This window comes from Equus asinus, chromosome 13, assembly GCF_041296235.1.
Source record: "Equus asinus isolate D_3611 breed Donkey chromosome 13, EquAss-T2T_v2, whole genome shotgun sequence".
Taxonomy (NCBI): domain Eukaryota; kingdom Metazoa; phylum Chordata; class Mammalia; order Perissodactyla; family Equidae; genus Equus; species Equus asinus.
Genome location: NC_091802.1, coordinates 39,087,297 through 39,112,670, shown reverse-complemented (window position 1 = coordinate 39,112,670; position 25,374 = coordinate 39,087,297). Strand labels below are relative to the sequence as shown.

General features: G+C 53.4%; 1 protein-coding gene across 4 annotated transcripts in view; it reads left to right on the top strand.

The window, feature by feature from the left end:
• The window catches only part of PLXDC1 (plexin domain containing 1), a 56,575-nt gene that overhangs the window by 18,710 nt on the left and 12,491 nt on the right, over nt 1-25,374 (top strand). For all 4 annotated transcript variants that reach the window (XM_014833797.3, XM_070483147.1, XM_070483145.1 and 1 more), the window contains exons 3-9: nt 7,167-7,310; nt 7,625-7,694; nt 8,316-8,438; nt 9,056-9,174; nt 10,073-10,172; nt 19,269-19,364; nt 23,522-23,603. In XM_014833797.3, the coding sequence (XP_014689283.1) occupies nt 7,167-7,310; nt 7,625-7,694; nt 8,316-8,438; nt 9,056-9,174; nt 10,073-10,172; nt 19,269-19,364; nt 23,522-23,603 (734 nt within the window). The remainder of the gene's footprint in view (nt 1-7,166; nt 7,311-7,624; nt 7,695-8,315; nt 8,439-9,055; nt 9,175-10,072; nt 10,173-19,268; nt 19,365-23,521; nt 23,604-25,374) is intronic.

The following is a 25,374-nucleotide window of genomic DNA, read 5'->3' as shown; positions in this document are numbered from 1 at the left end:
TGACGCTGCTGGTCCCTCGGGTACACTTTGAGTAGCAGAGATCTAGAAAATGTTCCTGTTGGTCTTGTAAGGCCTCATGGAATGGTGGGGGCAGGGAATGGGGTGCCCCCTCCCCCAGGAATCCGGGCAGCACCTCCTGGGTTGGACCCAGCTGCCTGGAGCGCTGTCCTGACAAGCCTGGCTGGCTGGCTAGACCCCTCCAGCAGGCCCTGCAGGGTGCCCTCGGTTGCTTGCCTCGGCATTTCCACCTGCCAGTTGGCTGGCAGGTGACGGACCGATGGTGACAGCTTAGCCAGAGTTCCTGTCCAGAAACGTCTTGAGCTCAGCCAAGGTAAATGCTGCCGCGCTGTCAGAAATGAAGTGCCTGGCAGGCTCCGGTCATGAATAATGAGGCAGAAGAGACATTGTAACAGCAGACATTTCCCATGGAGCTGGGGCTGGTCTTGAGGAGGCAGCCTCCACGATGGAGACCTCTCCTGGAAAGGTCCAGCAGAATCATCATAACGGTTCCAATTACCAAACGCCTACTGTGGACCAGGCGCTGGGCTGAGAGCTTTACATTGATACATTTTGTCTAATCCTTTCAAGAACTCTGTGAGAAAGGTCACTGATGAGGGAACTGATGGCCAGAGGGAAGGGTAATATTTGGCACCAACTATTATGGAATGGAGCCAGTTTTTCGAGCTTGGGTCTGTCTGAGTCCACAGCCCCTGCGCTTGATCCTGCAGCCGTGGTTTTCAAATTGCACTCCAGGGAAGGCTAAGCGTTCCCAGAGGTGCTTCACGGGCTGCTGGGGGATGGAGGCTGGAGAAGTCCGTAGCTACAGGCCTGGTTCCAGGCCCTTCTCTTCCCTTCCCCTAGAGTGGCTTTACTTTGACGTGATTTATGTATCGAGCTTCCTTGGAAGATTAATTGGAAGAAAGGATTTCATGGCCAAAAATATTTGAAATCCAAATCATGCTGCCTCCCAAAACGACTGTGGGTTATTGACTAGGGCTTCTTGTGTACGTTTCAAGGAAACGTAGTTCCCCCTGGGGGCTTGCCAAGTGGTCTGGCTCGTGCTACACTCCCTGACCCTGTGCAATGTAAGGTCACTCCATCATAGCTTCTAGCCTCCCGTCCACAGTGTCTGGAGGGCTGCCCTCTGGGGTAAAGGGACTGTCCCACAGACAGCAAGTCAAATGTGGTGACTGGCTGTGAATTGGGTGAATTCCTCGGGCGACTTCACTGCCAGCACAGCCTCTAAATCCTTTTTAAGAGACGTAGCTTACAGTGAAGAAGCCCTCGGATTGACTGGCCTGAGGAGGCGACTTGGGACCTTGTATTAATTAGGATACAGATTCAGCCGTTGTAACAAATGCCCAACTCACGTGGCCCTTAGACGCAAGCGAAGTTTATTCTTCTCTCACATGGAATAGTGTGAGCACAAGTAAGCAGGGGTTGATGTAGTGTCTCCATGGTGTTGGGGACCCAGATTCCCTCTACAACATGTGCCTTCCGTGTTGTGGTCCAAAATGGGTGTTTAGGTCCCACCATCACATCTGCATCCTAACCAACGGGAACTGAGCAAGGTGAGGGCCCCCCATTCCTATCGAGGGCAATCATTCTGCTCATCTTCCATTGGCCAGATGTAGTCATGTAGCCACACTCAGCTGTAAGGAGGGCTGGGAAATGTGGTCTAGCTGGGTGGTCATGCGCCAAACTGAAACCAGGAGGTTCTGCTACTGAAGGAAGAAGGGGAGAATGTTACTGGGAGACACTGATCAGTCTGCCGTGGGTGGACTTCCGCCAGCAAAACTGCCGGTGTCGGTGGCAGCATGATCAGGGACCTGCCGTTGCAGATGGGAAGCACCCCCAAGATCGGTGAATTCCGAGCCCCGGGACTGTTTTCCCAGGTGGTCAGTCAAGAAGTCAGCAGTGATTGACTCTGTAGAAGAAAAAACACAGCGCCAGTGTGCTGCCAGGGAAAAGTTCTAGAAATTTGGTTTCTCACTTCCCTCTTCCCATTCAGATTCTCACTGTCTGAGCCTCTCTGATCACCCCATGAGCAAGACTGTTTTAGTTTATGCCCTTTGGGTTCCGAGGAGCCGTTTGAGCTGTCTTGGGAGGAAGGTTTATAGTGAGGGTGCAAGGACCCATCATGGGATTGAAGGGCTGGAGATGAAGGGCAGCCTGACCTCAGGGACCCTGAAAGCTGTCGGGAACCAGGGCTGCTTTCTCTGTCTCTCCGGGCCCACCTCAATTCTTGTCTCTTTGTCACTGTCCAGCATATATTTCTTGAAGCCAGATGCATGTAAGATCTTCCTTCCTTCTATGGACCAGCAGTCACACTTAGGACAATGCCCTGATGACATCAGTCACCCATGTTCCATACTTGCTGCCCTATTGGACTCTCAGTCCCTTGGTCTAATACATTTCCTCTGTGTTTAAGCCGGGAGGAGCCAGGGTTTCTCTTCCTTGCCCTGAAAGCATCTTCCTTGCTAGTTTCACTTCCTCAGGGAAGAGCCTGAGGAATCAGGAGACGCCTTCCTGTGTGCGGGATGTCCTAGCTATGGGATTGCTTTCCATGGCCTGAGATTCCCAGAGGAGGCAGCTAGTCCCTTCACGAGTGGTTTTTGTGTCACTGCCATCAGCGATGGGAGAGGATGCTGTCCTTGTCAAAGCCACACTGCACATTCTCAGCACAGCCTCCGGCACCATCGGCTGTGGGATCCTGGTGCTTGAACTCATTTAGCAAGTGGATCCCTAACACTCACCATATGCCAGGTGCCAAGCCCTGTGCTAGGTAGGTGCTAGGGGTGAGGAGATGAACGTGACACAACCTCTGAGCTCTGTGCTCCATAAAGGATCCACACTGCTTCTTCTGATGGGAGAGATTTTAAAGATTTTATTTTTCCTTTTTCTCCCCAAAGCCCCCGGTATGTAGTTGTATATTTTTAGTTGTGGGTTCTTCTAGTTGGAGCATGTGGGATGCCGCCTCAGCATGGCTTGATGAGCAGTGCCATGTCTGCACCCAGGATCCGAACCAGCGAAACCCTGGGCCGCCGAAGCAGAGTGTGCAAACTTAATCACCCGGCCACGGGACCGGCCCCCGAGATGTGAGAGATTTTAACCAGTGACTGATAAGTGGTCCAAGTTGCCTTCCAGGGGGGCAGTTACTTAAAACCTGAGAAACAGTGGACAGAGGAAAAGTCATTGTCTTTGAATGAGAGTGACCTGGTTTCAAATGGTTATGTGGGCTTCAGTTTCCCCACTTATAAAATGGGACTAATTTGAGTCCTCACGTCCCAGGGTTGTCATGCAGTGACACATTTGAAATGCCCAGCACATCTGTCACAGCTCTGCAAATGCTGGGTTCCCATCTCCTTCCTCCCCTTCTCTCAATCCCGCCCTCACCACCGACTTCGTTCTGGGAAGTCGTCCCCTCCTCTCTGGCTGCAGTTTGGCCTCACCGATCACCACGGAGCCTCCAAGCCTGGAGCTCTGAAGAGATACAGCCCCGGCTTCACTGTCCTGGAGGTAATCAAAGTCACCAGGACAGCTGCTCCCCTGGGGCCTGTTTGGACTTGTGGCAGATTCCGCATGGCACTGCCCCTGGGGCAGTCCTTCCCCGGGCAGGCCAGCTGCACTTGGCCCTTTTGATGCCTGAAGCAGGGCGTCGGCCTGACCCCCTGGCCCGAGCAGGGACTGCAGGTGTGGACGCCCTCGCTCTCCCAGGGTTCTCCTGACTTGGAGAGAACTTCTGCTGCGAGTTGGAGGCAGCAGCTCCTTTACTTTCTGACTCTCCTTGAGTCAGCAGAGATGACAACTTCATGTCAGTTAAGAGGTGCCGTTGGAGGGCTCCTTGGAAACTATTCTGTCCCAGGACCCCCCCAATGGCACATGGCCCGGCTTGTCAGTGGAGCAGCGTGAGCTGGGGCTGTGGACCGTTTGTCCTTCATGGGGAGCAGAAGACTCAGAGCAATGGGCTGGTGAGACGCGTCCCCAGGCCCCCCACCCTCTGCCTCTTGGGCGAGGCAGCAGGAGACAGGTGAGCGTCCGCTTGGGCTGCACGACTGCAGAGCGTGGCTTCCGTCCACGGCTCTCATTTCTGACGCTTGGAGGTTTGTGAAACTCTCACCAGGTGAGTCCTGGGAAGCAGGTGATGGGAACCAGACTCTCCTCCAAGCCTGCAAGCAGCTCTTTTAAACACAGGCTGCTCAGGCTCCTGGGTGGCAGTATTCAGTTGGCTCCCACCGTACCTGAGCGCACCTGCTCACTGTCTGCCGCCGTCCTGCTGTGTTTGGTAACACCATCCCGTCCTGGTCACCAGGGTGCGTGTGGTAGCAATAAAACAGGCAGAGGATGCGCAGGCCTTCCACACACTGTGCTTTGTGGTCATTCACTCATCAACACGTCCTCCAGCTGAGCACACACTCTGCGCTTAAACACCATAGGTAAAGGCTGACCTCACCTATGAGGAACTTATGGTCTTACAGGAAAGGCAGGTGTGGAGATGACAAGTCTGAAAGCCAAGGGAATCATCACAAGTGAGCAACCCGTTGAGAAGAAGCCCGAGGTGTAATGAGAGTGAATGGGGGCATCAGGGAGGCGTTCCTGAGGAAGTGACTGCTGAGCTGAGGCCTGAAGGACGAGGAGGACTCGGCTTCTGGATGGAGTGAGAAAGAGGTTTTGAGGCATAGGAGGTACCAACGTCCTGAGGCAGACAAGCACTGGTGATTTCAGGAACTGAGAGAAACTCAGTAGGGCTGGAGCACAGAGCCAGACTACCATGCATCAGGAAGGATTTGTGCCTGTGTGTAACAGAGGGCTGAATCCAGGGACTTAATGAACATCCCTCCAGGGTGTCATCAGGGACCCAGATTCTGTCCAACTCTCCACTCCACCATCTTTAGGGTGTGACTCTTGTCCTTATCCTCACAAGATGGCTGTTGGAGCTCCAGCCATCATATCTACATTCCAGACAGGAATAAGGAGAAGAGGAAAGGTAAGAAGGACCAGCAGTCAAATCTGACCTCTTTCAAAAGGCACCACTAGAACCTTCAGTTTATCTCATTGGCCAGCCTGTGTGGTACCCCTTAAGACATCCAAGGAATGAGGTTTTTCAGCTGGCTACCTTGCTACTCACTACAAAATCAATGTTCTGTTAATAAAGAAGAGGGGGAAATGGATGTTGGATAGACGTGTCCAGAATCTGCCCCACAGGGCCTTGTAGGTCATAGTAAGGAGTGTGACCTTTATTCTACGTGAGCTGGGGAGCCATAGAATGCTCTGTGCAGGGTGGTGACAAGGAATGGGGAACAACTCAGAGTTGCCTCACTTGAGCCACAGCAACACACACCTGTGGGCGTGTGTACTGGTTCCCTAGGGCTGCCATAACAGATTACCATGAACTAGGTGCCTTGAAACAACAGAAATTTCTTCTCTCACAGTTCTAGAGGCTAGAAGTCCCAAAGCAATGTGTCACCATGGCCGTGCTCGTCTAAAGGCTCTAGGGAAGAATCCTTCCTTGCCTCCTTCTAGCTTCTGGTGGCTCCCAGCAATCCTTGAGGACTTCCATGGATGGCGGGGGCTGTTTGCAAGGGGTGGGGATCTTCATTGGGCAAGTAGGGGGATAAACTGAGCATTGAAGGAGTAGGAATCTGCCAGGGGGAGAAGGCCAGGAAGGTCATTTCTGGCAGGCGGACCAGCATGTGCAGAGGCATGAGTGACCACTAGTGGCCTGGTCTGGTGAGTGGGTGCACAAGGGTACACAGGGGAACCAGAGAAGAGAAGCTAAAGAGAAGGCGGAACTGGCTCATGGTGAGACCTTGCATATCAGGCTGAGGTTTGGGTTTCATCTCGAGGGCAGTGGGAGCCCCAGATGGCTCGTGAGCGGAGTGATGCGACCTCGCACATGTTTTAGATTTGTTGACGGCTAGCCATACTGGGGCTGGGTGGAGGGGCAGGAGTCTGGAGGCTGGAGGGGAGGACAGGCAGTGGCAGTGGGAAATCTCCACCAGCCCCACACCCCGCGCCATGTTTCTTCTGCTCATCTTCCCCCAGCCCTGCGCCGACCCCGGGTCCCCAGAATGCGTCACTTGTCAGAAGAGCAGACTCTGCCTCCTGGCGGGTGGGGAGAGCGGGCATCCCTTGTCCCTGCTCATGCTGGGCCCAGGGCAAGGGCTGGCTGGGCAGCTGGCAGGTTGGCAGGGAGAACATGGTCTGCTCTGCTGTGTCTGCTGCTACTGCCGCTGGACAGCCTGATTAATGACCCATGACGCCCGGGGCTCCTCGAGGGTCAGCAGCCCCGTCTCCGCGCAACGGCCAAGCCAACCTGCCCGTTCTGCCTCCCTTCCTCCCGAGGCTGGCGCGCCCGGGTGGGCTGAGATGCTGTGACATCGCCTCCTCCCCTGGCTCTTCTGCCCTTTCTGCCAGCCATTTCCCGGCCTCCTTTCAATCCTGGCCCTAAATGCTCCTGAAGCAGGAGAGGCTTTACAGAATTAACTCCCAGCCCGCCGCGTTCTGGCTTTTTTGTTTTATCCCCATGGGACACACAGTAGAGGTTAGAAATATGTCCTGAAGGAATCCTGGCTGCTCCTCTCCCCTTTTTCAACCCTCCAGCGACTGTAGTATGGCCCTGCTTTATCTCTCTGCGTGAGGTCTGTTTGCATAAGTCCCACCTCCTCCATCAGACTAGCAACTCCCCAAGATCAGGGTCTGCCTCCATCTTTAGACTGGTGGCTTCTACGATCCAGTTTTTAATTCTCCCTTAAACAGCGTACTCCCAGGGTGGGGACTGTGTCTCTGCCCTAGTCTGGGAGCTCCCTGAAGACAAGGGCTCTGTTTGTGACCCCTCAGTCCGAGCTCTGCCTTGGGTGTGCTCCACAGAAACTCAGGACGAGCCTTCTGACCCATCTGGGAATGGCAGGGCTGAGCATGGGTACAGTGGGGTGGATTTTGCTGGGGCCAGAGCTGCTAGAGCTAGGGGCCTAGTACTGAGCTGTCTGGGGCCGAGGAGAGCCCATGGGCTCCCAAGCCTGCACCAGCCCTCTGGGGCACAAGTCCAGCACCCTGGGAGGGCGATGACTTCTTGTATCCAGAAGTCTGGGTTGGGGAGGGGCAGGTGGTTCCTGGCATGCCGGACTCCTCATGCCTCCTGTGGGGTCTGTCTTGGATGGTGGCAGGAGGACAACCACAGCTACTATGTGTCCCGTCTGTACGGCCCCAGTGAGCCCCGCAGCCGGGAGCTGTGGGTGGACGTGGCTGAGGCCAACCGGAGCCAAGTGAAGGCCCACAGAATCCTCTCCAACACCCACCGGCAGGCTTCGGTGAGTGCCCCGGTCCCCGGCAGGCTTCGGTGAGTGCCCCGGTCCCCGGCAGTGCTGCCCTAGGCTGGGAGGCTGGGGGCCGGCCCACCCCACCTGCTAAGTGGGCATGGCTGTGGCCTGAGGTCTGTGGCCTGGGAGCTGCCTTCCAGGGGATCCCAGGAGCTTTGCCAGAGTTAGGGTGCTCACCTGTGGTCCTGGGGGCCTGCCATGGACATCCCTGTTCCCCTCACGACCCCCACCCCCATCCAGACAAGCATGGGGCAGCCCTCTGGCCTGCAGCTCGGCCCATGCTGACCCTCCCCCGTCCTTTGCAGAGAGTGGTCTTGTCCTTCGATTTCCCTTTCTACGGGCATCCTCTGCGGCAGATCACCATAGCAACCGGAGGTAAGGCTGTGTCAGTGGGGAGGGTTTGAAGATCTCAGCCAGAACTTGGGGGACCTACCTGGGGAGGTTTACCAGAGACAGGGTGGTATAGATGGACAGGGGAGGGACCCACGTTTGGCACTCTTGAAACTGCACTCTGAGGAAGCAGGGCAGTGGGTGTGTCAGAGTACTTCCCTCACATCAGCTGACTTGCTTGTATGTGTGTGTTTCCCTCTGGCCCGGCTCAGGCCAGCGTGGGCAGTCCCAGTGGTCCCTGTGGTTCTGAGTCTGTGAATGAGAGGGAAGGAGAGACTGCACTGAGAGCCTGGTTCCTGGGACCAGGCTCCCTGTTGGTATGAGGAGCCCATTTTTTATTCCTGTGCACTTTCCTAGGGAGAGGGAGAGGGAGAGGTGGGAGTTTGTGCCCACCTGGAGGCACAGGGAGAAACTTCTCTGGTCTGGGACCCTTTTGCTCCATACATGCCAGACCCAAAGTCCACCAGGTAGGGATGGGGGACAGAGGTCCAAAGCTTGCTTCCAGCCCCATCTGCGCCGCTCCTTCCTGCCCTTGGGGAAAAAAGCCCAAGGAAGCAACCCCTCTGGGCCATCTCTGGTGATTCGTCTGCACTTCTCCCCACCCAGGCTTCATCTTCATGGGTGACGTGATCCATCGGATGCTCACAGCTACTCAGTACGTGGCCCCTCTGATGGCCAACTTCAACCCTGGCTACTCCGACAATTCCACAGTTGCTTACTTTGACAATGGTGAGACCAGATTTCAGAGTTTAAGTCACCCAGCTCCAGGGCTCCTTTGGTCCAGCCCCTGTAGAGGAGTCCAAGGCCCAGAGAAGGCAAGGAACTTGCCCAGAGTCACACAGCAAGGCAGCCACCACACTTTTCTGTATTCGGTTTCCTCATCTGTAAGATGGAGACAAAATGCCTGCCACCCAGCAGATCAGATGAGATACGAAGTGAGAGTGCTCGGCTCTTAGTAGAGGTGAAGTAAATACCAGGGACCTTTCTTGTTTCTTACTCTCACAGGTTGTCCCTTGAGCACCCACTCTCCCGCCCCAGGGAAACAGACATCTCTCCTATTTCTCCTCCTTTTCCTTTCAAGGGGTCAGGATAGGCAAGAAGGAAGGGTCATGCCTGGGCTAGGACATGATCAGGCATGGCATCCGGGGGGCTGAAGCAGGGTCTTCTGCTTCCTCCCAAGCTTGGAAGCCAGGCTACCAGCTCCTGCCTCCAGTCGAATTTGCAGACTGCCTCCATCGTCCCTAAGGGACCTGACCTGTGGCTCCTCCACGCCGGCCACCATTTCTGCAGGGCCCTGCTCCCTGCACTACCTCCCCGTTCAGCCAGGTCTCTGCTCTTCTCCCCAGGGACTGTGTTTGTGGTCCAGTGGGACCACGTCTACCTCCAAGGCCGGGAGGACAGGGGCAGCTTCACCTTCCAGGCAGCTCTGCACCGTGACGGCCGCATCGTTTTCGGCTACAAAGAGGTGAGGGGGCCCAGCTGCAGAGATGGCTGGGTCTTGGGGCCTTTCTTTCACTCAGCAAATATCTGTAGAGAAGCAATGTGCCAGGCCTGGGGCTTGTGCTGAGGTGTAGCCGTGAATAAGGTGGCTGCGGGCCCTCCCCTTGTGGAGCTGTGAGTCTGGTTGGGAAGATAGACAGAAATTGCAGGAACAAATGTGGAATTGCCACTGTGACAAGTGCTCGTAAGTGGAGAAGCTGGGTTCCAGGAGAACCCTTCATGGGGCTCTTTATCCGAGCAGGTGTCCAGGAAGGGTTTCCTGAGAAACAGAGTTGAAATCTGCAGGATGCATAGGAGTTAAGGAAGCAAAGAGGAGAGAGAAATGTGTTCCGGGAATGCACGACCAAAGGTTCTGAGACAGGACAGAGTGTGGCTGGAGGGGGAGGAGCAAGGTGGGGCAGGGGAACAGGCAGATCTGCCTTTGACTAAGGTCCGTGTGGCTTCAGAGTAGAGACAGATCGTTAGGGGCTCAGAGGAAATGCTGGGAGATAATTTATGAGAGGTGATGCCAGCCTCGGGTAGATGGAGGGCGATGGAGAGAACTGGAGAGACAGTTAGCAGGCTAATTAGCAGGATTGGGAGATGTATCAGCTGGAGGAGGGGAAATGAAGGAAAGGGAGGGGCCGAGGGTGATTCCTAGTTTTCTGGCCTGCGTGGAGGTGCCATTCACAAAGTTGGAGAAAAGGAAAAGGAGCTGGTGTGGGGAAGACTTGGAATTTGGGTGGGGGCCCACTGGGTTTGAGATGTCTTGGAGTCCTCCAAGAGGCAACGCCAAGCAGGCAGCTGGGTCTGGAGCTCAGATGGAGGTCTAGGTTGGCCCACGAGGGTTTGGGGGGTAATGGAGCCTCTTCTCCCTGCTGCAGATCCCTATGTCAGTCCTGGAAATCAGCTCCTCCCAGCACCCCGTCAAGGCAGGCCTGTCAGACGCCTTCATGATTCTCAATCCATCCCCAGACGTACCAGGTGAGTCCCCAGGGATCCAGCGGAGACAGGGACTGGGTTGGACTCAACTCACACTGGGCAGGCTGGTGGGGAGTGGATGGATGGCGAGAGTCGAGTGGGAACTAAGGGGAGAAAGAGGGCATGGTGAGTTCCCATCTTTCTCTGTTAAAGCAGAGGAACCATTTTTCCCACTAAAATCCCCCATGGGAGGCACCGTTCTTAGTGTTAAGAGGAAAGGGAGCCAGCGCCCTTCCACTCAGCACCACCCCCCTTTAGAAAATCTCCAAAGACACTGAAGTAGGGTTTATGGGTCCTCCCAGAACACAACCCTAATGCCCCCCACCCGGGTGATGGAAGGAGCGTCACAGGGGGTTTCAGGAGACAGGAAAATCCCGTTTCTCTCCCATCCCCCCAACCTGCATCCCCCAGTTTCACTTCCAGGAGGCAACCTGGCCTGCTAGGCTGTTTCTAGAGCTACGAGCCTTCAGGGAAGCATGTATACATGTATTTAACCCAGATGATGGCGCATGCTGTCTGTCCTCTGTGCTCTCCTGAGCGAAGCATATCCTGCCCATCATTCCACGTCAGCACACATCTCCTTCTGTGTAGTGGCTGCGTGACAGCCCATTGCATGGATGTGCCTTAAATTAACCAGTCCCTGGGCGCAGGCTTCTCAGTTGTTTCCAACCTTTTGCTACAACAAATAAGGCTGCAGTGAATCTTCTTGCACGTAGGTACTTTTATGCCTCAGTGTGAGTATTTCCATCAGATAAATTCCCGCCACTTCACCTGCCCCTCCCCCGACCGCCCCCCTGAACTCCCAGTGCTCTAGTGAGGGGCTGAGCAGGGACCTCCAAGATCCGGCCCCACGGCTGCAGTCAGCGTCTGCTCTAAGTCGTTGGTTCACGCCTGTACTGAGCTGGTTGCCAGATAGTCTCAGTATCATCCTAACTGTATTAGTTAGCTACTGCTGCATAACAAATTACCCTGAAACTTAGCAGCTTAAAGCAACAAACACATTATCTCAGAGTTTCTGTGGATCAGGAAGCAAAGCACGACTTAGCTGGGTCCTCTGGTTCAGGGTCTTTCACAGGCTGCTCTCAAGCTGTTTGCCGCCATTACAGTCATCTCAACGATTGATGGGGGGTCTACTTCCAAGAGCTCTCGTGTGGTTGTTGGCAGGGTTCAGTTCCCCCCTCGGTTCCTGCCCTGTGGACCTCCCCACAGGACAGCTCGCAGCATGGCAGCACCATCCATCAGAGCAGGCAAGGAGGGCAGCAGTGGAAGATGAGCAAGATGGAAACCAGAGTCTTTTCATAACCTGATTTTAGAAGGGCCATCCCGTCACTTTTGCCATATTCTGCTGGTTGGAAGCAAGTCACTAGGTCCAGCCGGTGCTCAGGACAGGATTGCACAGGTGTGAATGCCAGGAGGCAGAGATCCCTGGGGGCCATTTTAGAGGCTGCCTACCACCGTGACTATAATCCTGTCCCCAGGCGCTGAGCTTTACAGTATCTTACTGGATCCTCCTCGCAACATTGTAAGTGAAGTCTGTACCTTTGTCCCTTTCTAAACGAGGACACAGAGGCTCAGAGAGGTGGAGTGACTTGCTTGTGGTCACCCAGCTACGAAGGGGAGAACTGAAACCCAGATCTTATGTTTTTTTTAAACCCCGGGATCTGCCATTGAGACTCTAAATCTGACCCACCCCCATCCCACCCAGAGGGGTGAATCCTTTCCTCCTCGGTTCCCCAAACGCCCCCCACCCTATGTACACCCACCGCAGGCTGTTTTGCAGGAAGGACAGTTCTTGATGTTCATACTCCACCCTTCCCCGTGCATTACAGAACCGTCAGGAGTAGGGTCTTCTCTGTTTCATCTGTGCCTCCCTCACATGGCTTTGTGCACGGCAGAGTCTCAGGAAATGTGTTTTGGATCCAGCTGTTGAATGAGGGCGAATTAGAGGAAGTCAGTTCCCTGGGGAGGGTCTGCATCTGAGGCTCCTCTGTGATTCTGGAATGAAAGGCTGTTTTAGCCATGGAGCATGGGGAGGCGGGGTAAAGAGAGGCGGGGGAAGCACAGTCCGCCTGAAATAACAGGAGGGAAGCTGCGCCTGCTCTGTGAGGCCCGGAGACGCAAGCGCTCTGCCTGCGGAGCCTCCGGATTCCGTGACTCCAGGTGCTGTTTGCTGAGGTGTTAGGTCCACAGGCCAGGTGAAAGCCGCCTGGCAGCTCCAGCCTCCAGTCTCCCTTCCCTCTGTCCCCTGTTCCTTCTTGTCACTGCCAGACAAATCTGATCATATCGTTCTCTGGCTCCTTGTTGCCTATAGCATTAAGTCAAAATCCTTAGTGTGGCATTCAAGGCCCTTTGCAGCTGGGCACACCCTACCTTTATAGGCTCCCCTCCAAACCCTCTCTGTCTGGGCAGCACTGGTCTGCATGCCCTGTGTCCCCCAAACATGTCAAGGGCTGTCTGCATCTCCGTGACACAGTTCCTTGTATAAAATGCCCCCCACCCCAGCCCTTTCACCCCTTGGCAAAATTCTACTCACCCATTGGTCTAGCTCCATGCAGCAGGATTCGTGGTTTCCTCCTCTGTCCCCTTAGCACTTTGTCATCACACTGCCCTGCTCATCCTCCTTGTCCCCAACTAGCTTTGCACTCCTTGGGGGCTCACTGTGGCCCCAGCACCTAGCCCAGGGCCTGTGGCAGGGCAGGTGCCCCAAAAAAATGAGTAACAGTGCAAGTGAGTGTCGCTGAAGAGAGTGGGTGTGGCAGAGACCCTGTCCTCCACTCCATGGTGACCCTAAGTGAGAACAGGGCCTGACACCACTTGAGTCTGGGGTGAGTGCTTTGGTAATTGCATCTGTTTTTGTCAGACGCCTTTAGCTTGGGGCTCCAGGCATAGACTTGGAAGGAATATTGAGATGCGAGTGGAGCATATGCCCATGCATATATTTTTCTGGGACAGTACCCGTGGCCTTCATTGGGTTTTAAAATGGGCTGTGATCTCCACTTTGGGGAGTGATGGCTTTTATGTGGCTAAGAGGTCAGATTCCTCTGGGTCTGATATTCAACCCAAGAAGTAGAGAATTAGTCTGGATTAGGTTAAACTGCAAATAACAGTAAGTCCCGAATAAGCAGAGCTTAAATGAGACAGAAGTTTAGGGAGAGCCCTCTGGTCTGCAGACCCTATTCTTACCAGGGATAGTCCCATTGTCCAAGCCCACCTGGTCCTATAGAATGAATGGTGTCACTGTCCTTGTCCCCAAGCTTGGCTCTTCCCTGCCTGGGGCACTGTGAGGAGTGGAGTCTGGCTCCCCACTATTCAGAAATCACCCAGAGGCTGGCCTGGTGGCGCAGTGGTTAAGTGCGCACGTTTCGCTTCGGAGGCCTAGGGTTCGTCAGTTCGGATCCCGGGTGCCGACATGGCACCGCTTGACAAGCCATGCTATGGTAGGCATCCCACATATAAAGTGGAGGAAGGTGGGCACGGATGTTAGCTCAGGGCCAGCCTTCCTCAGCAAAAAGAGGAGAATTGGTGGCAAATGTTAGCTCAGGGCTAATCTTCCTCAAAAAAAGAAAAAAAAAAAGAATCACCCAGCCACTGAACCCTGTCTGGGGCACTGTCTCCTCGACCAGGGTCCAAACAGTCTCCTCTCATCCCTGCTTGATGCGTGGAGGGAATTCTGCACAATCTCACCCCTGGGGTTGAGGGAAGGAAATACTGAAAACAGCCAGAGTTTTTCTTACCATCAGTTCCTTGTATAAACTGCTACACAGGCTTTGGAGCAGAGAGTCTGCAGAGCGTGCTTTGATGCAGAGAAAAGATTCATGTGCAACTAGCATCTTTTTGCAGAGGCACACAAAACTTATAGGGTGGGTTATGTGCTGTTTATTTGGCTGGAGGGGCCCCCAGAAGTCAATATAATTTCCTCTACTCATTTGTTTAAAAGCAACTTCAGTGTAGCCAACATCAAAATCAACAGATTCTGAATTAGTGGAATCAATTAATGAGGTTTTCATTATAAAAGGCTCCAAATTGTAGCTTGCCCCTTGGCTGGCCCCAGAATGGCCTCGGATGATCCTAACACGTGGGCCTTCTCCTTTACCAGAACTTTCCTTTCCCCTCAAAGGCAGAGTTGAGTCCAGAAATGTGTCAGAGGCTTGTACCTTTGTGCTGGACTGCTGGGTGGGGGAGATGGGAGGCCCTGGATCTGGCTGCAGGAGGGTGGGAAAGATGAGCCAAGTGAGGGCGTGGAGTGGGGCAGTGTATCGTCACCAGATCTGGCCCATTTTGTCTTCCTGCCTCTCCTGATAAAGCCTCCTGTACAAGCTTCATCAGAGCTTTTTATCCATCAGGGGCCCTCGTCCCCTCTTTTCACTCCTCTCTTCTCTTTTTCTCTCTCCTCTGCTCGCTGAGTCTTCCCATTGCTTGCCTCCTCTTCTGTCTCAGCCCTTTTCCTACTTGGCTTCGGTGCTGAGGAGGAATCTCCTGCCTCCCCTCCTGGGCTGAAAGCCCCTTGAGATACAGGCCCCTCATTGTGTTTATCTCTGGGGTCCCCTGTGGGGTGTGATGCATGGTTATTGAATGAATAACCAAATGAGCAAAGGACTACATGAGTGAGTGAATGACAACTTTTTCCGAACGAGCGTCTTATATTTTTTGTATCATAATCATCTGTTTTGGAGGGAGGTTTGTGGCAGAGTCTGTCTGTCTGATTTCTTCTGACTGATCAAACTCTCTCCCACTGGTGTCTGGTGCTGAAACAAAACAGGACGTGTAAACGTCTCTTTTGAGCCATTAACATTTCTTGATTGGGTGCCAGAGCTTTCCATGTATGGACCTCAGTAGTTCTGAATCTTTGATGATCGGAAGCAGAGATAAAACGGAATCTCAAAGTGTCAGAAATGTGACTTTGGGGTGGCCTCCGTCCTGGTTCCGGAAGGGATCTGCTGGTCATACGATGGACGTCATCATCCTTGGGCGAGCCCAGATGTTGGCGAGATAATCCAAAAGCAAATAACTCAGGCGGGGATATTAAAGGTTCTGTTGATAGAGAAATAAAAATATTACCAAAGCCACACACTCAAACAAGTACAAGTTGGCAGTTGAAGTGAGCAAATATTTTTAATCAGAGATAGATTTCCGCACACCACCCTCATCCGCCTTCCTACCACGCTCATCTCCCCGCCCGGCTGATAGGGCTGTGCTGGGTTGTGGCAGACGTTTGAGCATCTCCGGCTGCACCCTTACTTGAGGCACAGCCCCAACTCTGTTCCCCAGCCCGGCTGGTGGGGAGACCCCTCCCTAGATTCTGGTGTGATGTTTGCTGGGAGCCCCGCATTCCCTGGCTGCCATTTGGTGTCTCTATCCCTGAAATCTGCTCCCTTGACAAGTCCATGTCTCCATTTGTGCCCTGACCCTGACTCCCTCTGTCCCTCCCATTTCTCTTCCTTCTGACGGAGGGTGAGTTCTCCCCAACATCCTTGCAGGTGGGGGAAACCTAGAAGCCATCTCTCCTCCTACTTTGAGCTCTAACTTAGGAAGGGGCATGTCTAGCTTTCTGTGGCCCACTGGGGGCTGCCCTTTTGAGAAAGGCCGTAATCTGTGGTCGGCTGGGGAGGAAGGGCGTTCTTCCTTTGGGCTGTAGGCTGAAGTTATAGTAAGTTGCTGAGGTTTTCATGACTATCTGTAACCCATTCATTCGTTCACAGTCGTTTCTTGAGGCCATGTTAAGTGCAGGGCCCGGTGCTAGGGGCTGGGGTACAGAGACAAACAACTTGCAGACTCTGCCCTTGGGGCGCTTGCAGCTTGGTGTGGCGGGGGGCCAGCCAAGTAAATATTGACCAAGCAGTGTAACAGGTGACACTGGACATTACACAAGGGGCTGTGGAGCTCAGAGGAGGGCCACTAACTGCACCCAAGGCTGGGGAGGCCTTCAAGGAGGATGTGTCATTCGAGCTGAGCGTGAAGGATGAGGCAGATAGAGGAAGAAAAGTTTCCGTCAACTCTAGACCCCACAGCCTCAGGACCTTGGGCGACCTGGAGTTTCACATTTATTTTTTATCCTATTATATTTTGGTGCTAAAAGGGTGATTTTTCAGGAGGAGAGATGGGTAATGGATGGGATGGAGCTGTGAAAGTCTGCCTAGAACTTCCCCATCCTCCACCTAGATGTCCTGCATGCCCCAGGCTCACTCAAAGCCCAGGCCATCTTTATATGCCAGTTGGTGTCACACAGGGAGGGCCCTGCAGCACATATGGGCCTTCGTGCGAATTGAAAATTGGTGCCTCCTGTGGGCAGATGAATTATAGAAAGGTGCCCTTCCTCACGGCAATCTCTCAGACCCCACACTTGCTTGACAAGGGGCCTTTCTTGTATCAAAACAATCTGTGTGTGTCTGTGTGGATGTGTGTGTGTGTCTGTGTGGATGTGTGTGTGTGTCTGTGTGTCTGTGTCTGTGTGTCTGTGTCTGTGTGTGTGTATCTGTGTGGATGTGTGTGTCTGTGTCTGTGTGTGTGTGTCTGTGTGTGTGTATCTGTGTGGATGTGTGTCTGTGTCTGTGTGTGTGTGTCTGTGTGTCTGTGTCTGTGTGTGTGTATCTGTGTGGATGTGTGTGTCTGTGTCTGTGTGTGTGTGTCTGTGTGTCTGTGTCTGTGTGTGTGTATCTGTGTCTGTGTCTGTGTGTGTGTGTCTGTGTGTCTGTGTCTGTGTGTGTGTATCTGTGTCTGTGTCTGTGTGTGTGTGTCTGTGTGTCTGTGTCTGTGTGTGTGTATCTGTGTGGATGTGTGTCTGTGTCTGTGTGTGTGTGTCTGTGTGTGTGTGTCTGTGTGTCTGTGTCTGTGTGTGTGTGTCTGTGTGGATGTGTGTCTGTGTCTGTGTGTGTGTATCTGTGTGGATGTGTGTCTGTGTCTGTGTGTCTGTGTCTGTGTGTGTGTGTCTGTGTCTGTGTGTGTGTGTCTGTGTGGATGTGTGTCTGTGTCTGTGTGTGTGTGTCTGTGTGGATGTGTGTGTGTGTCTGTGTGTCTGTGTCTGTGTGTCTGTGTCTGTGTGTGTGTATCTGTGTGGATGTGTGTCTGTCTGTGTGTGTGTGTCTGTGTGGATGTGTGTCTGTGTGTGTGTGGATGTGTGTGTGTCTGTATCTGTGTGGATGTGCACACGCTCATAAAGGGCTCTTTGGACCTCTGTCCCCCAGCTTTGGAGGGAGGGCTCTGTCCTCCCCAGGACCTTGGTCACCCTATAGACAGCTGGTAGTTACTGCCTAATATTTATGAGGTTTCCCTCCTGGACCTCTCCTCTCTCAGACTTAGGGTTGTTTAGGAGAAAAATAAACACACCATTACTCAATCTTTGGGATGTTGGCTTAACTATTTATTTTTAAGGAAGTTGTGAATGTTTCCCTTTAACTCTTTCAGAAACACAAATAAAGAAACCATATGCAGTAGTGTGCTGGAGCGCTGACACTGATTCACGAGAGCAGACTGACCACATCTCTGCCCGATTCTGTGCTCAGTGACTCCAAACTGGTAGCTTGAAATCAGCCACGGGGAAGTATTTACACCGTGGAACTCAGCAAATGCGACAAGTCCGGACTCCTCCTGCCCGTCCCCCGCCAGGAGCCAGTTGTTACACATTTTTCTACACAGCTTTGGTGACCTTGGGAGCTGCACTGGCTTCGAGGCCTGAGTTTTAAGTCTAGCCTCTGCAAAAAAAAGAAAGGCTGTGTGCCTTTGGGCAAATAATGTCACCTCTTTGATGTCACTTTCCTCCTTTGTGAAGTGGGGGGAACAGCGATGTCTGTCCGTGTCCCTGAGAGAGTTGTGGGAGGAGTCAGATCCTGGTAACCTCCAATGATGTGGGCCCCGTGGGGTCAGGGCCAGGTCTCTCTTGCATGTCACTGAGTGCTCGGGACTTAGCGCAGCCCCTGGACGTAGCCGGTGCCCGGACCTCTGTGTTGAATGAGTGAATGAATAGGGTGCCTGGTGGTGTGTGCTTTTGTATGAGTTTTCTCATTTAAATAGATGTTTTCCATTGAAGGCTGTGGATAGGCTTGGTAAATTGTAAAGTGTTATACAAAGTTTTATCAGTTCGTGGGTTAATCTGTCTGGGCCTCAGTTTCCCCACTTGTGAAATGAATGGCAGGACAACTTGCTGATGCAGCTCTCAACATGATTTATGTGAGTCTCCAAAGCGGTGGCCCACCTCATGGCTTGTAAAGCCCACACCTGGGCCAGGCTGACCTGGGGAGCACCCTGCAGGACGAGCTGGACCTCTCCTCCCACCCGAGTCGTGGTTCTTGGGTGGGGCTGGGGACGTGGTGGGAGATATCAGAGCATCTCAGATTGCCATTTTAGAAAAAGTCTGAAAGTCTTTTCATCTATAATTACAGTTTTTTCCTCCCAAGGGTGTTGTGGTAGGTGTTTCTGTCTTTCCACATCACAGACAAGAAACTGGGGCCCTAAGGTTATCCAGTGAGTCTGAAAGTTTCTGCAGGGACCGAGGTGGGATGTAAGCCTGGCTCCAGACCCTGAACCTCGCTGTGGCCTCCATCCAGGAGGCGAGGGGTGCTCCAAGGTCAGCCTGTCCATCTGCAGATATTGGCAGAGTGCTCACTGGGGGTCAGGTTCAGGACCGGATGCTCACAGTCGAGTGCTCCCTGTCCTCCAGATAGACCCTAATGATTACGTGGGGAAGAGGAGGGAGCTGGTCCAGGGGGCTGCTCAGAGGAAGGGGCTCTTGAGCTGAATCTGGAGCCATGAGCTAGACAAGGAGAGAAGGGATGGAAGGGTCAAGGGAACAGCAGCTGTGAAGGCACAGAGGCATGCAGAAGCATGGGATCCCCTATGTCAGGAGCAGCCAGGCCTCTGCACCGAGTAGTTGAACCTGCTTGTGATATGAAGCTCTCCTCTCAAGGTCAGCTCCGTCCGCCGGTCTCCCTGTGGCTCAGCATCACTGTCCCGGGTTGAGAGTTTACTTCCCGCCCTCGGTGGCTGCCTACTGACTCCCTGTTCCACTGGCTACAGTCTCTTGCCCACCTGTCAGGCTCCAGGTACAGGCGTCGGATTGCGCTGGCCGTGAGATGCTCCTGGCGACAGGCTCTGCCTCTGTTTCAGAATCTCGGCGAAGGACCATCTTCGAATACCACCGTGTGGAGCTGGACCCCAGCAAAATCACCAGCATGTCGGCCGTGGAGTTCACCCCATTGCCAAGTGAGTAGGGGTCGTTGCCAGTGTGTGAGGGCATTCCACTGTCCTGGAAAGAGCTTTAGAGTCAAACAAACTGGGTTTCATTCTCAGGCCCACCACTGACGCCTGTGTAGATATGGCCACCTCACTTCTCTGGGTCTCCATTTCTCACTTGTCACATGGGCCTGACACCACCTCCCTCTCACAGCTGTGGGAAGGGTTAGAACCACAGTAGGTAGAATTGAGGATGTAAGAGGCAGCTCCGATGCTAACTGGCGCAGCCCAGGCCTGGGGTGTGGTTTGTGCTTGATGGATGACAGCTATTGTTGTTGACACATAATTGAAACCCAGGAAAGATGCACCTCTGAGAACTTCGACGGAGTCCTCAGGAAAGGTAATCCAGGAACTGAATTAATTGGTCCTTAAAGTTTTCATTGTATTTTCCTTAGGGGAGGGGTAATCCTGGACTCCATAGGCAGAAGGCAATAGAGGAATTTACCCAGGAGCCCCTCAGGAACCAGGGACCCCAGCCCTCTCCCTTTGTTCCCGACTCACCTACAGCTGAACGTACCTTATGGCCGAGGCCCCAGCGGCTGCTGTGGACCTCGCAGGATGGGGTTCGATGCTCTTCAGGGTGTGGTCAGGGCAGCTTGGGAGAGTGAGGGAAAGGAGGACCGCACTCCCATTCTTGTCTTTTTAAAAGATTGTTTGAATTTCCTCTCCTGTCTCATGGTGCCTCCCAGCTTCCTTCTGGAACCACGGCCTTCTCCCCACCTTCTTGTGTCTCTGGCTCTCCCTTCCTCTTCCCTGTAGGTCCTGGGAGCAGGGGGTAGAGAAAGAAGAGGAGGAGGAAGGTGCTTCTCGGATGCTGGGCCACCTCTTAGCTGGGGCTCAGCAGGTGTCCTCCCCTGGAAAAGAGGAAGAACCCAGACACCAGGGGGTCACAGGGTCACAGGGCTACGACACCTTGCAGGTCACAGCCCCTCCCTCACCCCAGTCGCCCTCCCTTGAGGCAGGAGAGATTGGGGCCTGAGAACCAGGGATTCCTCAAGGACTGGGGAGAGCAAACCTCAAGTCCTCGGACTTGAATAAAACTGCTTTCAGGAGCAAGGACGCCCAAGGGTAGGCGGAAGAAGCCAACCGCCCTGGGAATGCGTTTCTGGGACACTGTGTGTACATTGAAGCCACTTCCCACCCCTCCGGTGAATTTTGTGAGCGTTTAATAGCATGCAGGACATCTGAAATGCAGATGAGAAATAAAGGTCAGCGGGTTTTACGAATACCCCACAAGGTGCCCAGGGTTTTTTCTCAGTTTGACTGGAGCCATTTAAGGGGCCTCCAGAGTCACTGGGAGTGACCATTTCTCATGGGAGGCCAGGGGCACCCATGTGGGTGCAGCTGGTGGGGGAGGGGGCAATGCTCCCAAGGCTGTGATTTGGCTTTGTCCTCAGAAAACCCTGCATCCCATAGCCCCAGGCTTTCTCCTCCACCTTTGGGTAGGAAGGACTTAGCCAAGATTCTTCCTGAGGTGTGGATGGGCTATCTCCAAGCCGTCACACTCTGCACTCCATGGCCGGTCCCTCTTCTAGAAGAGACTCATGAAAAGGTGGCCAGGGGTGAAGGTGGAAGCTGGGGCAGGGGAACCCACAGTGGGACCTTGAGGCTAAGAGCTCAGGCTTTTGGCTCAGACAGACGTCAGTTCAAACCCAGACCTGCCAGTCTTAGCTCTGTGACTCTCTCCAAACCTCAGTTTCCTTCTCTGTAAAATGGGAATACCAAAAGCATCTATACCTCGAATCCATAAGCATTTGTTAAGTGCCTACCACATGCTGGGCCCCGTTCTTGGCCCTCTGCATACACCAGGGAACAAAACATCCAGAGAGCTCTTGTTCTCGGGCCAGGCCAGTCCCTGCCTGTTTTCTGCTGATGGCTTCCATCCACCTTTCCAGGGCCTGTAAAGCCCTGGTAGACAAAAGGACACATTGCCACCTACAGCCAGTCCTTCCCACAAAGTGACTGAAGGTGACCACACTGTGCCCACTACAGCTTTTCTCTCACTCACCAAGAGCTGGTTCCCAGCTGCCATCTTGTTTGGGATCCATGGAATGCATATGGGTTCCCTAACTAATGGATTGTGGTAGAGTCCCAGACAACTCACATCATGAGGAAATGCGTGTGAGGTTATGCATGAGTGGTCATTTTTCTGTAGTCAGCTATCACTTCTTGCTGCTATCAACGTGCTCTGCTCAGCTGCTCATCAGATGAGCCCTTCTACTCTACACAGTTATTCTGCGTAAGGGCCTGTCCCTCCTTGTAATAAAATGCATGGGTTTTGTGCCTCCGAGGTCATTCTGGGTCACTGAAGTGGGTAGCATTCAATTGCAGGTGAGCAACTCTTAAAATCCAGCCCCTATACCTCCTGCTCCCCTGGCCTTCTCTGCTCCTCTGCCTGGCTGGTGCCCCGGGGATCCACGCACCCTCCAGCAACCTGCTCGCACTGACTCCTCTGTTCTCCGACCCTACCCTGCTCAGGCTAGGCTCCAGCTGCCACTCCTCCTCATTCCTACCACCCTCCGCCTCTCCCCTCTGCCCAGCCTGTTAACATTCTGGCTGCTGTTGGGAGCACTCCTGGGATGTGGTCCTTCTGGGCCTGTGCACACAGGGGCCCTTCTGCTTGGACCTCTCCTCCCCCTGGAGAACTGCCGGACTCACTTCTTCCCTTCTCCCAGCCCCTGCCCAAACATCCTCTCCTCAACCTCCCTGAGTAGAACACCCCCCTGCTGTCATTCTGTTCTACTTCTTTCACAGCCTTCTCTCAGCAAACCCTAGTGTAGACGAATTTGTCTGTGTCTTTGTGGGTTGTCACCTCCACTAGACTGCAGGCTCCTTTCGGGCAGCACTTCTGTCTGTCCTGGTCACCGCTGTATCTCCAGCACCTGGGTCAGCGCCTGGCCCGTGGCGGGCATTTTGTTGAAAGAATGAATGGATGGGTCAATGAGTGAATGAATACCTGATAGGTACACTGAGAGGAATGAATAAGACCACGGTCAATAACAATAAGAGGCATTTACTGGGCTTACCACGTGGCCGGCTCTATTATAAAGCCCCTCTAGGTCTTACTTCATCCTCGTGGCAGGTCAACCAAGCAGACAGCATCATGATCCCTCTAGTACAAGTGAGGTACTGAGGTACCAAGAGGTTCAGTAACTTCCCAAGGAAGATGTAAGCCTAGATGAGCAGAGATGTCAGCACACCCCTTGGGGGTAGCTCATTTCCAAGAGGAGAGGGACAAGAAAGGATGAAATTATATACACCTAGTTTACCTTCCCAAACTCAGCGCTCAGATTTCCTTGGGAGAAGGCGAGTGAGGAGGTGGAGGGAGGCTAGGAGCAGGACTCTGACACCCATCCCTCCACAGGGACCGAACGTCAGGAGTGGGGAGTGAGTGCTCCCAGCAAGCACTGGATGGGCGTCAAGCCAGAACATCTTAAACAATGCTTCTCTGTGATTATAAACAAAACTGTATTATAAACATTAAACTTGCTAAGAGACCAGATTTTAATTGTTCCCACCATGAGAATAAATGTTAATAAATGATAATTACGTGATGTGATAGAAGTGTTAGCTAAGATGGCAACCATATTGCAGTATAAATTTATCAAACCAATACGTTGTACGCCTCAAACTTACACCGTGTTGTATGTCAGATAGATCTCAATTAAAAAAAATCCTTCTCAATCCCGTAGTTGTAGGCAACAGCTCAGAAGTATGACTTCCAAGGCTAGGTGAGATCCCTTTGTACATGCTTTTAGGACCTTGTAATTTTCCTTCAGAAACCTCATCACAATGATACTATGTAGGTATTCTTGTTTGACTATCTGTTTAGTGTCTGTCTCCCCAGATGACTATAAGGCCCAGGAAGGCAGGGACCAGGTCTCACTGCTGAATCCCCAGCACCGGCTCAGGGCCTGACCTCCTGATGACAGAAAGAAGAAGGAAGGAAGGGAGGGAGAGATGGCGGAATTGAGGCTGGACTCGAGTGAAGGTGGATGAATGACCTCTAGGGTGCCCGCCTGGCAGAGACTCCATAGTTCTGTAAGGAGCCAGCGTTCAGGAAAGTTGCACCTTTTGAAGGCCCGCGGAGAGCTGGTGCTGAGGGGCCGCTGGCTTCTCTCTTGCAGCCTGCCTGCAGCATCGGAGCTGTGACGCCTGCATGTCCTCGGACCTGACCTTCAACTGCAGCTGGTGCCATGTCCTCCAGAGGTTTGTGCCTAGGCTGACCCTCTGGTTCCCTCAGGCAGACTGTGGAGGAGGCGGGGACAGTGGTGCAGCCCCACCCCCTGCCTCGGGCCTCCTGGCCAACATGAGGGCTTCTCTGGCCAGTGACCCTCAGATCAAGAATGTCACAGAAGTGAGTTTCTCCCTGCAGGGTCCCTGTGGTGACCCGGGGCTCCTGGAGGACCATTCAGAGATTCCAGCTACTGCAGCTGCCTCCTCTCACCTGGAAAGGGTTGGTTCATCCTAGGGTGGGGCTTTGCAAAGAAGTGATCCACAGCTGCAAGCGTTCCAGAATCAGCTAGGGCTTGGGTTAAACCTACAGATTCCTGGGACCCACCCCAGGCCCCCCGGCATGGGGATCTCTGGGAAAGAAGCCTCGGAGCCTGCGTGTTAACACGGTGCCGCATCTGCGAACAAGCATGAGATCTGCCGGCTCAGAGACGGCATGATCCAAAGACCCATTGCCATTGGGCAAGAGCCCCATGACCCCAAAACACCATCCAAGGATCTTTCTCAGGCTGTAATGGTTTCCTGAAAACCAGGGGTGTGGAAATGGCAGGCGTCTGTGGAAAGTTGAGGAAGCTCCCAAGCTGTGTTTGCTTAGTTTTGGAAGCAGAGAAAATTCTGGATGAGATTCAGGGTCAGGGATAAAGTTCTTAAATCCGACTCATCTTCCACTCCTTGCTCTGAAATCACTTCCTCACAGATTAGACCCAGAATTCGAGCCCTGTTCTCCCATCCAAGACAAATAAATGGCAGGAGAAAAAAAAAAAAGAGTTTCTTTGGGGACTAGGGCTCTCATTGGAGTGGGGAGCCCTATGAACTCCAGGAGCCTTTAAGACAGTCTTGAAAATTGCAAATTACAGAGTCTCCGAGTTCCATGCAGCTGTCATGCAGCTGTTGGCGTTTCCTTCGCTCCTTTCCAATATCCTGGTGTAGAAATAGAAGCTGTTGCCATTACAGGTGGCCTACCCAGCACCCAGGACGCAGCACAGCTCTCGGCCAGGAGGAGACAGGGTCCCTCATCAAGCTTCCCAGGTGTTTTTCCCACCAGCTGTGCTCTTATTCACTCTCTTGGGGCCTCAGTTTGTTTTTCCTGTAAAATGGACTGGGGTTATGTGAGTGAGGAACGTGCCATTATTTTAACTCCTTAAATACCAAACAGCATTTCTGCAAAGCCTTCAGGGCGCTTTGCATGAAAGGCACAGAGCCTCAGGGAGTGTACACAGGGTAAACCCCAGGTGGGTTCTTCCTGGAGCAGAGCTTTGCTGCATGGTCCTTCTATACACTTTCAAGTTTGGAAGCCACTGTCTGAGCGTGGGGAGGTAATCCAGATGACCTGGGATGAGCCCTGGAATTCTGGGGACAGCTGCCACTTTGTGACTCAGCGTCTAACAAGAGTTGAGCCATGAGAACTGTAAAATGGGTCAGATGAAGCAAAACCCTCGCAATGACACACCCCCATTTACTGCCTACGCCCAAACGCAGTGACCGGGACAGTTTAATGAGGGTTGCTCAGGTAGGGGGAGGGCAGGGCCTCGGGTGGGACACTATGGTTATGCAGCTCTAGGACAGAGACGCTCCATCAGAGAGCGTGCAAGGCTGACTCGGTGCTGGAAATCCTCTTCCCAGATGCCCGTGGGCCTGGGCTCACCCCAGCACAGGCCCCTCCTTGCCAGCTCTCTGGAGCCTCAGCTACAACTGGGAGCCGACTCCAGATCCCTAAAAAGCCAGAGGGCAGACCTGGTGCAGTGGG